The following is an 18567-nucleotide window of genomic DNA, read 5'->3' on the forward strand; positions in this document are numbered from 1 at the left end:
CCACCCTTTTTGAATAATCCAAGTATTTAAAGCACTTCTGTTTTTGTATTATGAATTCTGTGGCCTACCAGAGGTCTTTGAAGCATTCAGACAATATCTCATAAATTCTCACAAGCTCTATTAAGTAGGTGTCAAAAATATTTGCATTTTTACCTTGGGGAAATTCAGGACCAAATATCTCAAAATTGGAACAGAAATATTTATCTTATTAATCTTTTCTGAATATAAATTAGATAATATCCACCACAGAAATAAATGGTAAGTGATTTTTAAAATTCCTTCTTCCAACTGCATTTCTACCAATAGAATAGAAATCACCAAACATACTACAAGTATAAATAGTACCATGAACTTGTTAAGGGAAAAAAAAGTGTAATTGAAGTGCCTTTATATCTGACCTAATGAATTCATCTACTGTTTTTAAATACCTAGTAAAACAAGACTTCTCAGCTCTTTTGAAAATTGTTTGTAAGTGCTTTTGGAGCCAGAAGAGGGCAGAATCTTATTTCTTAAGTAGTAAAGTCATAAAAGCACAAAAAGGAAGGCTTAAGTGAAGAAGTCCCTGATTTAGTCTGCAACTTCTAGTTATGTCTGATTGAGAGCTTTTTCTTTTCTGTTTACTCATCTCTTCAGTGTAACACAAATATTCCCATTCGTCACTGAAATGGTCTACAGATGAGTTAACATTAAGATTTAAGTTAACATGAACAGTTTTACTAAATTCACTTCTTGATTCCCTTTATAAGAAGTAAAAAATAGTTTGATTTGCTTTAAGCTAGGAAATGACTTTATATGGCTTAAAAATAATTTGGACTTTTAAAAAATAAGATAGGGAAAGCATTATAATTTAGTAGGGCATAAAGAACAAGACAGAAGTTCTACAGAAGCTAAAATTGGTGTATTTAAGAGCATTTGGTGAGTTCCTTTGTGTGCCCACCCCTGACTTAAGAGAGAGGGGAAAATGAGAGAAAAGAAAAGAATAAGAGGAAAAATATGTTATCCTTTTGAAAGGGACCTCACTTTTAAAGAGTTTGTAACCTAATTGGGGAGATAACCCAGAGAGGCTTAAATGATTGTATATAATTAAATACCAGGGAATGTGATAGAAACTCTTTGCAACTCAGAAAGAAGAAATCATTTGATGTTCAGAATATAGTAGTTTTAAGGCATCTCCATGTAGAGGTAGAATTTGAGCTGAACCTTAAGTTTTAAGCAAGCAATGAAGCAAAAAAATGGACAGGTTCAGGAATTAACTTGGGCTAGGAGATGGAGGGGGACAAAACTGGTGGTTGGTGTTTCATTTTGAGCACCAAGAAAGTTGAACAAGTAGGATGGAAATTGTGTTTTGGTGCTTTAACACCTAGGCAGAGGAGTTTGGGTTCAATACTTGCCAATAGGCAAGTATTTAGTAGCTATTGTAGATGCTTTAGTAGAGAGTAAATTGATGTAATAGTGGCTTGCAGGATTTGTAGATAGAATATATTTAAGGCTGAGGAGACAAGAGAAGATGAGATGAGCCTGAACTTAGGAAATGGTAGTAAGAATACAAAAGAATAAAACTGGAAAATATTTCAAGGGAGAAATCTGTAGTTTCTTATGACAGATTGGAACTGGAGAATAGAAGATTAGAGGCAAAGACAATGCCATGCCAACAGTAGAGAATTAGGAGTTGTGGATATATCAAGGATAGAAATAGGGACATTAAAATCAGTGGAAGTCTGCTTGGTCTTCACTAGGCCCTGAATTGATGCTAGGTGCTGAGCCGAATTTTATTTTCAGTCTGTAACTTGGCTTATAATTTAAGTGCAAAAAAGGTTTCCTCAAGTCTCATGTCTACTACCCACAAAAAGGGCCCTTAACTCGAGGTCTTTGAATGTCCTGAAATTGTGTCAAAACTTTGGTTGTGTACATTTTTCTGGGAATTGGGTGTGTATATTACATTAGAATCACAGAGGCATTTGTATCATTAAAGTTAGGAATCACTGATTTGATAGTTTGGGATGAATTAGGAAAATGATGTTTACATCTCAGATTTGTTAGCTATCACTTTTTTGTTGTTTGTTAATAATAAAGAAATTATATGTTTTGATTATATATGTGTTTTAAATTAGTGTGAATAACAATGCAAATGTGAATTATTTTGATAATCATGGCAAAACGGATGTAACCTACCCCGTTTTTTCTGATGGAGTCAGTTTAGTGGGTATAAACGATCTTTCTAGTTGTCCTAACCCTCATCCTGGGGCTTGTCCAGGACACTATACCTTCTCCAAGATGGAGGGACATGATCACTTTTATAATTGAATACTATTCTTGTATCTCACAGTTATAAACAGATTTTTGCTTTTCCTCTGACATATGTCCAGTTGTTAAATTACCAATTGTTATATAATTATACTGGACAGTTGTTATATGTCCAGTTAAGTAATAGGAATAAATCTTTGGGGGCATAAGTGGAAGAGATCATATTTGATAATCTCAGAATATTATTCAGCTTAAGACGTATGAGTCTACTTGTGAAATGTCAACACATTTAAATCCAAGCTCTAGGGATTTGTAAAGCAGCAAAAACCTTGACTCCATGAAGTCATATATTACTGCAGAGAACGTTCTGGTCTTTTGTGAAGGGGTTTTGGCAATCTACTTTTCCTTTCATTTTATTTCCTCCTGAGTTTTCTGAAGTTTGAATATTTGGATAGTGTCTTTGATTTTATTTTTCTGCAAAACATTAGGAGTTGTGTGTATGGGAAAAACTAGAATCGATATTCAAAAACTACAGCAGTTTAGATGAACAGTATGTTACTGTAATTCAGCCATATTATCACCTTATCACTTCAATAGTAAAACTGTCTGTTGGCTGCATGAATTTGTTTGGTACTTGGTTTGAAACTTTGAGAGAGTACATTCCAAGAAGCTAGCCAAGTTGGCTTCAGTTCATGCACAACAGATTGCCTGCTGCAAGTATAAATAACTGTATTTTAAAAATTGAATCTCTTTCGTGTTTCTCTTCATGTGTTTGAGGAAAAATAGAAAATAAAAGTTAGATGAGTGTTTTTAGGAGCATTATTTTTCTTACTTGGGTTTAACATTCTTAAAATATTTTTGACTTTGTAGTCTTACTAAACTGCTTTCTGATAAAACAGTTCACTGTTCTCAGAATTCTGTGATTTTTGCCAAAATGAGTTATAAAAGTATCTCTACAAGCTCTCTTCACTGTAAGACAAAATTCCACATAATGATAGGTCTCCAAAAGGAGTAATCTGGTTTCAGGGTCGAGAGTGTCAGCTAAATTGGAATGCTAACAACTGCTTTTTGTAAAAAAACAACCCCCAAAAATGTGTTTTTTTACTCTATGATCTTTGTTATATGTTTTAAATACATTTATAGTAACTGTCTGGAGGTTAAGACTGATTCAGTTCCTTTTAGTATAGGCTGTTAGGCAGTAAAAATACGACTATATTTTAAACAAGAAAATGTTCACGTGCCATAATATTTATAGTAAATTATATAACAGTTTTAGATGATGTCGTATGTTACACTGTATAAACTCTTTTCTTAAGCCAGACTCCTTGTATATATTATCTTTCAGTGATTGTACACAGTGGTATAGTGTTTCACTTGATATGATTTTAATCACTGTTAGGTTGAACTTGAAAGAAAGTTGGAATCCGCAACCAAGTCTAAACTGCATTACAAGCAGCAGTGGGGACGAGCTTTGAAAGAACTTGCCAGACTTAAACAGGTATGTAGTTTATAGCTGATGATGGATTATGCTTTCTATGCCATTTTCCCTTGATTCTTTACAAGTTTGCATATGTGGCAATATCTGTTATGTTCAGATGTCCATATTTGAGTTTCCAGGTCTATATTTGAGATTAGGGCCTTTTTTTTTTTTTAATGTATTATATATAAGATCTTCCTTTCCTTAATTAAAAACTGAAACTTATAGGTCTTTTTTTTTTTTTCTCCTTAATTGCAACTATCCTCTGGCCCACAGAAAACTGGGAATAATTTCTTCTACTTATAAACTACCATCCTTTTCTCCCTAGTATTAATTTCCTTCTATTGGGAGTGCCTTTAGGAGGGAGAACTTTAAGAACATACTTTTAAATGTTACCTCCTAGGAAGACATAGTAATTTCTTCATCAAGAAAAGGAATCACGGGGTAGCTCTGCATAATTTTATAAGAATTTAAAAGTGATAGTACTTTCCTGAATTCTTTGTTACTTTTTTTTTCCCCCTTCCTGGTACTGGGTGACAAATGCTATTAGCTTTATGAGAAATTAATTTTAATTTTGGGTATAATTTCTTCAAATTATTAAGGTCAAATAAAATATGAACAAGATTTTCATTTTGAAATTAGTGGTTAGTTTATTCTGTTTTGCTTTTGTTAAATGTGTCCATTTAAATTCTGAATGAAATTTGGTACATAGGGTCTCTTAGATTTGTGGTTTTTTTTTTAATGTGTCTCCCAAACCATCAAATGTTATTAAATATCTTCTTGGTATTGTTCTAAATGCATACCAGTGTCATAGAAGAGTATTTACTAGACTGCCTGAGGATAGCACAGTTTGCTTTAACATAGCTTGTAGATGAATTGAGATTGTAAGCATAAAATAATATTACACACAGTGAATATGTTTTATAAATGCTCACAAGACTAAGGATGATCATATATAGTATCAGGGCCTCCTGTGTTCAAGGCACTGCCCTAGATTTATAGATACAAGTTAAACATAGGTCTTTGTCTCAGGGAGCTTGCCATTTAGTAGTAGGGAAGAAAACTATGACATTTACTGCCTAATAGTAAGAGCCCTGAAAAGAACTGTACAGAGTACTCAAGAGAGGAAGTACTTTTATTTAATAGAACTTAGAAAAGGTGTCATAGAAGATGAGAGGTATTTGAGATGGAGCTCTGAAGAATTGCTTGTGATTTAGAGAAGTTGTTGGGCAGGGGGAGAAGTGTTGTAAATACAATGAATAGAATGATTATAGTAAAGAGGCATAAAGTCAGAAAGCATAGACTTCATGGACAACAGAGGAGGTCCCATTTTAAAGGTCATTTCAGGAAGTAGGGATTAGAACTTAAGTGGTAGCAGTGAGAACGTGACAAAGAGGTTATTTTAAAAGATGTGATTTTGGTAGATGCTATACAGGACACTATACCTAATCAGATGCAGAGTGGAAAGTCAAAGATGATGTCAAGTGTTCAAGCCTCAGTGTCCAGAAAGAGAGTTTTCCAATAGTGGAATTATGGTTATTAAGACAAGAAGCTGATGGAGGCATGGGAAGAAGATAGGACATGCAGATTTGAACATTTTAATTTTTACAGAAAGAAATTCAGTAATCAGAAATATGGACTGATATGTGGAGGATGTTTAAGCTTAAGGATAGATGAAGGAATCCTTTGCCGAGATGATAACTGAAGATGTAGATAGAACTTAGAATGCTTATATTTAAGGAGGAGGAAGGAAAGCTGATAAGTCTCAGCTAAGCCCTTCATATCTTTTCATTTGCCACTAAACAAGATCCTATATGGCCTTCCCTGGTGGCCCAGTGGTAAAGAATCCTGCCTGCCAATGCAGGAGATGTGGGTTCAATCCCTGGGTCAGAAAGATCACCGGGAGAAGGAAATGGCAACCCACTCCAGTGGGAAATCCCACGAATAAGAGGAGCCTGGCAGGCTGCAGTCCATGGGGTCACAAGAGAGTCGGACACAACTGTAAACAACAAGACCCTCCCCCTGTATAGCAGGTACTATTTCCATTTAATAGATGAAAGAAACAGAGAAGTTAAATTGCACATGATCACACAGATACTAAGTGGTAAGAGTGAGGATAGAATCATATAACTGAGCATACACTCACGCTCTTTCCCCTTTCCAGTGTTACGGCTTAATTCCATAGAACCCACATAAAGTATTTCAGAGTGAGCCGTGGAAGACATTAGGGATCTCTGCCTGAGTACTGAAGCAGAAGAAGTAATGATTTGGCTTGTGATAAGCAAGGAAAATGCCATCATTGACTGTTAGATAGACCAGCTCTGGAAATGAGAAATTAAAGTGACTTTGAAAGAGAAGAAGCTAATATAAAGTCATGATGCCAAGACATTGAAGTTCCCTTTAGTTCCACAGGGAAGAGTCCCCATGGAACTGGGAGCAAGGGGATAATGTGATGAGAGTGGCTATTAAAAATAACAGAATAACAACTTCTGTCAGAGGCAGCACACATAGTAGTTTAGAACATGGTCTTGGTGTCAAGAGAGCTGAATTGAATCTTGGCTGTTAATAACTCTGCGACCTGGGGAATTTAATTTCTCCGATTAGTCCCTTTATTTGTACAATGAAAAATCTTTCCTCGAGGTTGTCTGAGAATTACTGAGTGGTCTGAAAGCATTATTAGCGTTTGGTACTTTGTCTATGCTCAGTAAAGGGTAACTTGTTAAAAGAACATGAGCCATAATGCTACGGTGTAGTGTTCTTGGTTTCAGCGGGTGAGGACCTAGTGAGATGATAGCTTCGAATATTGATGAACAGAACAAATATTAGAAAGATTTGTGACTGATTAGCTGAAAGATAATGGCAGCAACAAAAATTTGAAAAATTTTAAGTCTAGAAAATAAGATGTTGCTATATGCGATAGCTGTAGGGAAGTGGGGTTCGGGATAGTTTGAGTAAGAATAGTACTTTGGATGATAGTTGTAAGGTAGATATTTTGTAGAAACTGACAGAAGAGAGAAAAACCTGCATAAGGGCTAATTGTGCAGTAGTGTCAGTCAGCAGGTGCAAAGAGGTGAGAGTGTGTTAAGTCTGGAGAAACATTTAGAGTTGTTTCATGTGTTCATTCTTTAGCACGTACTTATCAGGAGCCTGCTGTGTGCCTTGAACAGTGGAGGATGCTCTGTTCTGGAAGAGAGAGCAGTTCTCTTCCACAGGAAAGTGCAGCTGGGAGGGCTGACACGCAACAGGAATATGGCAGGGTTGTAAGAAATGCAAATGAAGTTAGCAAAACTAACGGAAAATAAGTATTAGACAAACAAGAGGACTGTGGGGTTCTCGTTTTAATTTGTCATTCAGAGCTAAAGGAGAAATATGGTTCAAAACCAATGTTTCTAATATCAGTATTAGAAAAGGGGATCCAAATTGGAGAAGAAGTGAAACTGTCACCGTGTGCGGTTGACATGATCTGACACACAGAAAATCCTAAGGGTGCTACAGAAAACTGCTAGAGCTCATCATTTTAAAAACAATAGTTAGAAATTGGTAAAAACAAAAAATAGCAGTATAGATATGAAGTCACTTTAAGTTTAACAATAAAGAGCAGGTAGGAAAGAAGTGGAAGACAATGCCTATCTCTGAAGAAGTTTATGCAACTTATGAAGGATAAGAGACTAATGCAGTGGTAAATACTTATAGGGCATTACCAAAATCAGTAATGAAAAGATGGAAACCTGCTGATTAGGGCGTTTCTTCTGGAGAACTTAGGAATTATCAGAGCATAATTTCATTATAATTGTCACGTTTCTTACTAAGAAATACCCATGCAAGAACAATGAGTAAGTAAATTGATTTTTAACTTATGTTCATATGTGTATATTGATGGATGACATTGTTTTCACATTGTTTGAGGTAGTTTTTAAAATGTAAAAAATAATGTTTTGAATATAAACCCCCCAGTTCATGAACTGAAACTGGCTCTTAAAAAAAAGTTCAATTTAAAATGCTTCCATCCAAGCACCCTCTCCTTCTAACATAAGCATTCTCATATACTTTTGCTATCTTCTTGGTTTTTCCTTTAATTCCTTGTTTTCTATTTACCCTTTTTTCCTATGTTTTTTCCTACCCTCTTGCCTAAAAACCATTAGCATAGTAATTTTAGCTATTTGTACCTAATAACAGAAGACATCACAAAAGTTCAGATTGCGTCTTTTAAGTTTCTATAAGTGAATTAAGGAGAAAAAACTTTGTTAAATTACTGATTCAACCCCAGACGTCTGCTTCATGAAAGAAAATAGTCTCAAATTCTTTGAGTGCAGTAAGCTTCATTGCAGACCACTTCTATTCCTTATCCCGCAGACTTTCTGCGTTAGAAACAGCACTGTAAACTAATTTTAGGGTCACTAGGAATTGCTCATGTTCTACAGGCCACATTTGAGAGATGCAGCACTTTAAAAATGTAATAGACCTTGGGATTGCCATAGTGAATTCTGCTCTGCCACTAGCTGTTTTTGGAAGATTAAAATTAATTACTTCATCAAACAGGCACAATTTATATGTGTGAAAATTACTTCAGTTTTTTTCCTAAAACTTTTTATTAAAAACACATTGTGTTTGAATATAAAATTGGAATCCTCTATCTGCTTTTGTTCAGAGGATTGTTTGTGCAACTTCTTGTTTAAATTGGATTAGTACCATGTTAATTTTACATTGCCTCTGGTGAATAGCCACGGGGCTATAATCTCTGCCAGTAATTTGTCACAGCAAAATCCTCTGGAGGGCAGTACAAAACATTTGTGTAGTGCGGATTAGACGGCGAAAGCCGTATCTTAGATTGTTAATAAATGTTAATGACAAAACCCAGCTGGTAAAGCTTGGAAATAAGACCTAATGCTCAGTGCCTATTGCCAAAAGAATGTTTAAACAGAGATTTCCATTACTCAAAGGTGACCTCGTATAGTCAATTGGTGAATTTAAAAAATCATAATCTTCCAGTTATTTAGAAAAAAAATCTTTTCTTCTGATTCATAAGTATAAAAGCCTGTGTTTTTTCATGTTGTAAACTTTTTTGTTCTTGGGTAACTGGGTAGGCAACAGCTGTAAAATATAAATAAGTGTAACTTGAAATGGGTTCTAACTTAGAAGACAAGGAAATGATGCCCGTACATTCTGGATTTGCTATCTTTGGTATGATGTATAACACTGACTTTGAAGAGTTCTAGTTGTCAGACACTTAAGGGGTAATTTAGTTTCCGCCCCACCCCCAGTTCTAAGTTAAGATTGTTACTTTACTGTGTCCTAAGTGCCATATTTACTTAAAAACATTTCTTGACACATTAGAATATAGTTATGGAGGAAGAATAATAGCCACTGCTTTTTAAAAACAAATGAATCATCATTAAGAGATATGAATTTGTTGTTCTGGGCAATTTAACATTTTCATCATGTCTGATGCATTAAAACTAGGTATGTTTGTTCGCAGGACAGGAAACAGAACTAAGATTTGGGTAGGACGTGGGCCCCTTACCATATTTGTGCACAGTAGATCTGTTTAAAACTGAGCTGATATATTTAGTTAAAACAACACAGACTTCATTGGCTGACATCAGCGCTATCTTGTCCAGCCTCCTGCTTATCCACTCAGAGTAATTAATTTGATTAATTTATAAGTAATTTAGCCAAGGATGGGATGTAAATCTTTGTTTAAGAAAACAGTTGGAGGTCCAAGTCTTGGTTAAAAACTGTGTCTTGAAACCATCCAGGCCCTCCTACTGACTTGTCAGCTCTGGGTTATTTTCAGAAAACTTGACTTGAGTTCCTTAGTTTAGTTGTAAGTTTTTTCCCACAGACTTACATGGTATGTGTGAGTGGGAGAGTAAGTAGTGGCCACGTTTTAGCCGCTGTTTAGTCTAGTGTATGTATGTTTACATCTCCTCTCTGGATTTATAGGCAGCCAAGGCAAAATAAAGATTATACTCACTTGATTGAGGAGCCTTTAACCCAGAGCACCTGGCAGCAGAGGGGTTCGTCCTGGAACCTCTAATTTTTGTGTGTGTGCATGTGTGATTATTATTAATGCTGTACGCTGGATTAAACACTCAGGGCCGTTCAAGGCTTTTCTTATGGTTTAGAATTAAAGTGTTTCAGGTCTTATAATGTTACACTTTTACAAAGGAACCTAAAATTAAATCATTGACCTTTTCCCCCCTTGTTTGCAATTATATCTGCTCACTGTAAAAGAAAAAAAAAAGTCTAAATTTCCTGCAGCATAACGTACATGAAAGTCACTAGTAACCTTATCACCTCTTCAGCCAGATGTAACAATCCAGTGTGTTTTTTGTCTGGATTTCTTTTCCTTTATTTTCTTAATAATTACTTTTGAAATGAAACACGTTACATGTTCCAAAAAGGGAATCAAAGATTCTTCTGCTCCTCAACCCCCACCTTCTAGTTTAAGAAACAGCATTATCAGTGCTGCATGCGCCTGTTCTCACCTGCATCCTCTCCACAGTTTACTGCTTTGCTGACTTTGGTGTTTATTATTCCTTTGCTATTTTTTTAATAAGATTAGAAAGATACTAAAAATATCAGTAAATAACACTATTTACTTTTTGTATGTCTTTAAACTTTATATACATGGAAGTACTCGGAATCATTCTGTGACTGCCTGGTGTGATTCAAAATGGTTTTTGTGATATAACTATTTTGATGTAGTAGCCTGATTTTATTTTTACTGGTTTACACAACTTAAAGATATAGTAAGACAACACTGAAAAATTTTTTACATGTGAGCATTTCTCTCTGTTTCTGTCTAAAAGTAGAACTTCTGGGTAGTAGGCTTTGCTCATTTCTTCTTCACTAAATGTTGCCAAATTACTTTCCGAAGTGGTTGTACAAACCTGCAGTTCCCAAGAGGGGTGTGTGATTGTTATGCTTCACACCATGTCGAACACGTGGCTGTTATCAGATGTATACATTTTTTCCAGTTTGGTGGGTGTGAAGTGGTCTCACTCTGTGGTTCACCTGTTTATTTCCCTGATTATTAGACTTGCATGTAGAATGCATTTTTGTTTTTTGCTCAGTAGAAATCAACAGAAATCAACAATCACCAGACAGAAAGTTAGAAATAACTGCCAGAAAATAAGCGATATGATAGAGAAATGTATTAGAGAAATGGAGCCTTTTCAGTCACATAGACATCCTGGAACTGAAAAGTTTTACAATGGAATTGTAAATTCAGTAGATGAATTAATAGCAGAACCAAGAATATGTGAGCTGAAGATAAACCAATAAAAAGTATCCAAACTGGAAGAGAAAAAAGGATAGAAAATGCAGCACAGAACATGTGAGACACAGGATAGGTAACCCCAGACCCCCCTCTTAGTCTGTTTGGGCCTCTGTGACAGAACAGCACAGCTGGGTGGCTTATAAACATCAGAAGTTTGTTTCTCACGTTTCTGGAGGTTGAAGTCTGAGATCAAAGTGTACACACAGTCAGGTTCTCTGTCTGGAAAGGATCCACTTCCTAGTTTATAAATAGCCATCTTTCTACTGGGGAACTCTACTGAGGTTCTTTTTTTAATTAAAATAGTCAAACAACTAGAACTCATCAATGAATTTGGTCAAGTTGCAGGCTACAAAATTAATACACATAAATCTGTTGCATTCCTATACACTAACAATGAAAGATAAGAAAAAGAAATTAAGGAAACAGTCCCATTTACCATTGCATCAGAAAGAATAAAATACCTAGAAATAAGCCTAGTTAAGAAGGCAAAAGACCCATACTCTGAAAACTATAAGTACTTTTCATCAGTGTAAAAGAATGAAAGAAATCAAAGATGACACAAACAGATGGAAAGATGTACCATGTTCTTGGATTGGAAGAAACATATTGTGAAAGGGACTATACTACCCAAAGCAAGCTGCAGGTTCAGTGCTGTTCCTATTACATTGCACAAACTGCTTCAGAACCTAGGAAGAGAGAAGAATGCTCACTTAAAAACAATGACACCACCATTCTCTTCATTCTAAAATCTGACAAGGATGTTATAATAATATTCACTGATCAGTCAATCTCATGTACATATAAAGCTTGTAAGTAGCACAACTAAATGTATTTATTAAACAAAGGGGAAGTTGACTGTCACCTTTAAAAATGAAGAAATCAAATGCTTTTATCAAAAATGCAGAAAGTCAGTACCCATTCATAGTAACAATGTAGAAAGGTTCATGAGATCACTATGTTAGATGATAGGATGTCTTACTGCAGCATTCTAAAATGTCTATTACTGAGAGAGTGGTTGACTAAATCATGGAATATCCATTCTGTGGAATGTTACACATTTATATAAAAGAAATTTTCTGTGCATAGATTTTCTGTGAGTCTGAAGAGTGGAAAGGCATATTATTTCTTGAGATAGGAGTGGAATTAATTACTAGTACAGGGGCTGTTATTGAATTTTTCTTGGTAACTCTGTATAATTTGTATTTTATATAATTACTTTGTATACTCTATCATTCCTTTATAATTATAATTTCTTATATAATTTTGTTTAATTAACCTGTTTCTTAGATGCTTCTCTTAACCATTGCTCTTGTGGCAACTTACTGTATTGACAGGAGACTCTTGCCCTTAACTTCTGTTATCTTATATCCAGCTAACCTCAATCACTGATTGGAACATGAGTGGTTATGGCTTATAACAGGAAGGGAAGTCATGGAAAAGTTTGTAAAGAGAACACACATTTCTAGATAATATGTGTCCCCAGAATCTGCTGTGTATGGCTATATCACGGGTACAGTCAAGGAGGGTTATAATCACAAATCACAGTCATATAAGTATATGTGTTCCTAACATGAGAGATCTGGCTTGTTTCTTTCAAGCGAGAGCAAGAAAGTCAAATGGCTCGTCTCAAAAAACAGCAGGAAGAATTGGAACAGATGAGACTCCGTTACCTGGCCGCTGAGGAAAAAGATACAGTAAAAACTGAGAGACAAGAATTGTTGGATATAAGAAATGAACTGAACAGGTATAATGACTAAAAAATTACTTTATTTTCCATACAAAAACTCAAGTTCAAATAGTACAACTTTTTATTTATTCATTGGTCCAGGGAGAGTACAACATCAAGTCTAAGAATAGGGACATCATTTCTAAAATGTAGCTGTTATATAATAGAAAATCTTTGCCAAAGACCATTACTCTCACATTTTTTTTTGCCATGAATATAGCTCTGTTTAGCTTTTTTGTTTCCATAGCATTAGTACTTTAAATTTTATTCCTGTGTGACTATTTCAGATTTATTGCAACTATTTCAAGGTAATTAATGATAATGAATTTAATTATATAAAGTATAACAAATTTCAAATATTGCTATATTATTTATATAAATAATAGATTAGCTGTTAATTACTGCCCTTACTGTGTATCAGCAGCTATTTTAAATATCTCATATGCCTATCTCCACTGTTTTTTTGTTTTTTGTTTTTTTTTTTTACTCTGCAAAGCAGCTTTTTGAGGAAGATAATTAATCCCATTTGGAGATGAGGAAACTGAGGATTAAAGAGATTTAAGTACCCCTTCCAAGGTCACACAGCTAGTAAGTCAGGGGGCCAGACTTCAGATCTGATGCCAGAGGTTGTATTTGTAACTCCTCTGCAACACCGGGCTTCTCTGTAGTGTCATGGTACTCTTAGTTACTCTTTTAAGTATTTCGTGTTAGAAAAGTAATCGTTAGGAAGCAATGTTAGAACAAACTAGTGTCTTTTTGGAGGAGAATGTAGGGGAAGACTCTTAGAGTTTATCAGGAGACTAGTATTTTGTTGCAGCGAAGCATACTGTCTTAGCTCGGCTAGCATAACAAAATACCATAGATGGGCTTAAACAACAGAAATTTATTTTCTCACAGCTCTGGAGGCTAAAAATTCCAGATCAAAGCGTCAACACAGTTAGTTTCTGGTGAGGACTCTCTTCCTAGCTTGTCGACAGCTGCCTGACCACTTGTCCTCACAAACTCTCCCATGTCTCGTGCAGGAAGTGCACAAATTTCATCATGATGGCCCCTGGCTCATGATCTCATCTGAACCTAATTCTCTTTCAAAGGCTCCATCACCAGACACCATTGCACTGGGGGTTGCATCATATTCATTCAGCATGTGAATGTGGGGAAGGCACAATTCAGGACATAGGACATGCATTTGACAGACGACCCCGTGATACATCCCTACACAGCCTGGGGAAGCTCAGTCACTGTATCCAGCGGGTTTGGAGCTGAATTACACAAATGCATTTAGAATATTAATGTATAAATATCAGTTGGAAAAGGGTCAAGGTCTTTAGTACATGCTACAGGGCTCAGTTCACTCTGTTAGTCTCTTAATTCAGCAAATACTTATTTGGTGTCAACTGTGTCACAGATCTGGGAGATGTTACGAATTAATTTTAACATGCCCCTTCCAAATTTTTCCTATTGTATATAGCAGTTTAGCAAATACATATTAAGCCACTACTCTTTGCTCAGCACTGTTTTGGTAGTTTAAATGAAGATAGCCATGTGCCTGTCATATGTGTAGGTCATATGAAATTAAATCTTATTGTTAATCATCCCCATGTATTGCTCCATTTTACCAGTGTCCTGTTAATCACTTGATTTCCTCCCGAGTCCCAAAGCACAGGGCCCTATTTTTTATTTCCTTTCTTAGAACAAATGGAGGTATTTGGTGTCCTGCTTGGACTGTACACCTCAGTTTCTTATTATTTTGTGAGGGATCGTAGGAGTTTGTTCATATGACTCTTTGAAACCTGAATTAACAAAACCATGCACTACCACTGATCCTGCACCCTTTCTGGGGTCCGGCAGAACTCTTCCTGGCTCTTCCTCTCCCCTATGCCATATGTAATCTCAGAACTGGTTCTCATGGGCTTACTTACTGTGAAGGCCATCTAGAAGCAGGGACTTAGATTCAGCTGTTTTTTGTCTTCTTTATAAAGACAAAAGTCAGGAATAGTTGCAAATTAAAATATTTTTGTAGCTTGTTACTTAGAGAAGTGTAAAGTTGTATCTTAGTTGTAGATTCCAAATCAAATCAAAACCTACTCCGTGTCCAAACTAACTTAGTATACTTACTAAGTGATAGTAATGCCAGGTATACTCCCCATTTTCAAGGTAATGTGATTGATAATATTCCATTGGAAATACCCAGATCCCAGGCTGGCACCTGCTCCCCTTTCTTCATCTTTTAGATAAGATCATCATAAACGTAACTTGAAGCTATCCATAACTTAATATCCTTTTAAACTCTTAAAAGGTACACACCCTAGATTCAAGCATTCATATCTATAGAATATCACTTTCTACAAATAATATTTATATAAGCTCCATAATAACAGAAACTTCTTCTTGATTTGACACAGTATCCCCCAAACCTAGCACCTTTTAGTATGAGTAAGTATTTGTGGGATAAAGTTAGAAGAAAATTATGTTCAAGAAACAATAACAAGGGCTTAATAACAACCTAAATATCAATAATGATGATATAGGAAAATATTCATTATATTAATAATAGTGAAAATATATTGGTAATTGTACAGAATTGCATATATACAATTGCTTTTTAGATAACTGTTTAAAATGCATATTTTTTAATTGAGAAGAGATATAGAAAATTACTTAGATTGCTTATCTCTGCTTAAGATGTTTTTTTTTTTCCTGCATACTCCCAAAATTTCTACAGTTTTCATGTATTTTATGCAAGTATTGGTTTTTAAAACTCTTTTATAAGTGTGCTAACTCTGGCTAGCCAAGTAGGTTTTTGTTTTCTTCCTGAAAATATTACTGAAAATGTATTTTACCATTGAGTCATTTTGTTGTTAAGTGGCAGTACTAACTAAAAACCAAAACAGTGTGAGTGGCCTGTGTTCTTGACTTCTCAGGTTAAGGCAACAAGAACAAAAACAGTACCCGGATTCCAGAGAGATTGCAAGTGGAAAAATGGATGGCCCCCATGGCAGTGCATTGGAAGAAGGTTTGGATGATTATTTGACTCGCCTAATAGAAGAAAGGGATACTTTGATGAGGACGGGTGTGTATAATCACGAGGATCGAATTATAAGTGAACTCGACCGACAGATCAGAGAGGTTTTGGCAAAAAACAATGCCAGTAACTAGTAACATTTTGAAAAACTTTGCCTGAGACTCCGGGTCTAAATTTTAATTGTAAAGCCCTCAAAAGAAGGGAAAATGGCTGTTTTAAAATGCAATTTTCAATTTTTTATAAGCAGAATTTTGTACGTTATTGTATAGTATTTATTTGGTTTTATTTGCTGTGTGCTACCTCTCCCACCCTGGTTTATTTGTAATTGCATTTTATATACTCATTTTTTAAAAAACGTCAGTGTTTATCATTTCATGGCTAACTTTCAAAACAGCTTTTCTCTAAATTTGTTCTCAGAGAAATGACTGTACTAATTTCCAGTTATATAATTTTTTATGTTGAGCCAAAAGAGTATATGTTGCACTTTAAAAATGCTGTTCATTTGAAGAGATATCTTAAAAGTTGATACCACTTAAAAATCCAACTAGTTTTATTTAATTCTTTTTAGATTACCTTTTTTTAACTTGAAACATTTGCAGAGAAGTCATATGTGATCTGTTGAGTGACAAATTAGTCATTTATTTAAAATAAAGTTAACACAGATTAAACTTGTTTCAATAGCTATTACATGTTCAAACTTTTAAGACTATGAATGGCTTAATAAGTCTGTCAGTGTCCTGCTCAAGATTGCATTGTTTTCTTTTGTTGAAAAGAGATTTCATTGTCCAGTAATAGTAATACTAGTTGTTAACATAAACCCTCTGTAATAAAACATGAAAGCAGACGCATAAACGCTTCAGCTAAGAAAGTAGAGTGGAAACCTATTTTTGATTTTCCCTAGTTTTAATCAATCTTTTACAAAAGTACAAGAGACTAAGTCATTGTATCGATGTAGTGCCATGTCAATATAAATGTTTAAGGATTCCTTTATGTAAGATTGTTCAGAGCAAACATTTGCCCTCAGAGCAACACTTTCCACTTCCTTTTACCAGGTACTGAAAAGGTTTAATTAGCAAATTCACAGATTAGGTCAGCTTTACAATAGATGTAGTTTAAAATTTCTTATTCCCAAATATAATAAATTTAAGTGTATACTTTAGGAAGTATATACTATTTACTGATAACTTCCACAAAAGCAGAATAGGCTATTTTCTGTCATTTTCAAGGAGGTGTATTTCTTGTTTGGGAAATTAAAGTCCCTCCATGCTTTATATTTTCTTTTTTTCCCTTATTACCAAGTGTTAACCCAAAAACAACCCAACAGTAAATACAGAAATTACTGAATGAGAGAATAATGAATATGAGAATTATAGAAAGAATGTGAAATATTAATTATGGCTGAACATTTTCTCTCATTGATTTTTGTGCCACATGAACAGAGTATTATTTTCGTTTGGGAAGGTCTCGGGTAAAATATCGTGACTGTGCCTTCAACTGCCTGGTGTGCTGCATGTGATGTTTTCAAACACTAGAGGGGGCCTTAGATTTAAAGAAACAAAAGGGACAGTTCTAAAATGGATGTGTGGTTTGCCTTCTCTAATCTTTTGGCTATGTATTTTATCAAATAAAAATCATAATTATATACATCTTTGGGCTAGTGCTTGTCACTTCCTGTATCAAGTAACTGTGTATTTTTGGTTTTTAAATGTTTACACTGCAGATACCTTTATATGTTCTAAAGTTGATTGGGAGAGTCTGAAATTTTAACATCTTTTTGTGGTCCTTCAGCAACAGACATTTCATTTGTCAGTGACGTTTACTGTGTTTATACTGATTGCTCTACTAGCTTGTCCTCAGTGCCTGGGATTTGAGTGTGACCACAGTAGACAGATAAATGAATGAGAAAAGGAGTAGGTGAGTGAAGAAGAAGTTTCCTCAGTACCATGTGTAACAGCAGACCTTTCATCAGATACTTTCATGTGAAACAAAATTTACCTTTAAAATGTTTGTGATTCCTTTTCATGAAGAAAGCCTAGTTTCCATGCCTAAGGCCAGCCCATACCGCAGGGGAAGTGAATCACATCTCCCAGGTTCGTGTGGTGCCATGTCTGTATAAGTTGGAAGAGTTCCTTTACGGGTATAACCCAGTGATTTCTATATAGGCCTGGGATCCTGTTGCTTTCAGCAGCGGTGGAGGTTTGGGTGGGATTTAAGGATGTGTAAAGGCACTGCATGAATAGCTTGAGAGTACAGCAGGTGAGTCTGACAGATGACTTTCTCATCCACGTACTGCTCTGTCCAGTTCCTTCCCAGCCTGAATCCTCAGATCACCTCAGTACATACTGCTTGTCCTCAGCCACCTCAGAATGGACCACCTGACCTGGTTCTTGCAGCCTATAAAAAAAGAGTCCTCTCCTCTGGTAGCTATGTTTGGGCTTTTAAAATTTGGCTTCTCACTACCCTTATGTCTGGCTTGAATGAATACCTAACCTGACGTTTTTACTGATAGAATTCACATACCATAGGATTCACCATTTTGATGCACTTGAGTGGTTTTTAGTATATTCACCTGGTTGCACAGTCGTCACTACTATCTAACATCTTCCCCCAAAGAAGCAGCGTATTCATTAGTAATCATTACCCCTTTACATCCTCCCCCAGCCCTTGGCAGCCACTAATCTACTTTCTGTCTCTCTGGATTTGCCTATTCTGGATATTTCATTTAAATGAAATTCTAAATTTGATACTAAAATTGGAACCCCGAAATATTTTTCGTGTGCCCAATTTCTATGGTATATAGCATTTTTATTGTTGTT

The 18567-nt window shown here is 35.4% G+C and overlaps 1 protein-coding gene across 3 annotated transcripts in view; it reads left to right on the plus strand.

Moving 5' to 3' along the window:
- The window catches only part of CEP120 (centrosomal protein 120), an 81766-nt gene extending 64369 nt beyond the window's left edge, over positions 1 to 17397 (plus strand). For all 3 annotated transcript variants that reach the window (XM_043912246.1, XM_043912247.1, XM_043912248.1), the window contains 3 exons: positions 3644 to 3742; positions 12602 to 12747; positions 15651 to 17397. In XM_043912246.1, coding sequence (XP_043768181.1) covers positions 3644 to 3742; positions 12602 to 12747; positions 15651 to 15885 — 480 coding nt within the window. In that variant the 3' untranslated portion in view covers positions 15886 to 17397. The remainder of the gene's footprint in view (positions 1 to 3643; positions 3743 to 12601; positions 12748 to 15650) is intronic.
- The last annotated feature ends 1170 nt before the right edge of the window (positions 17398 to 18567 follow it).

Source organism: Cervus elaphus, chromosome 9 (genome assembly GCF_910594005.1).
Source record: "Cervus elaphus chromosome 9, mCerEla1.1, whole genome shotgun sequence".
Lineage (NCBI taxonomy): Eukaryota > Metazoa > Chordata > Mammalia > Artiodactyla > Cervidae > Cervus > Cervus elaphus.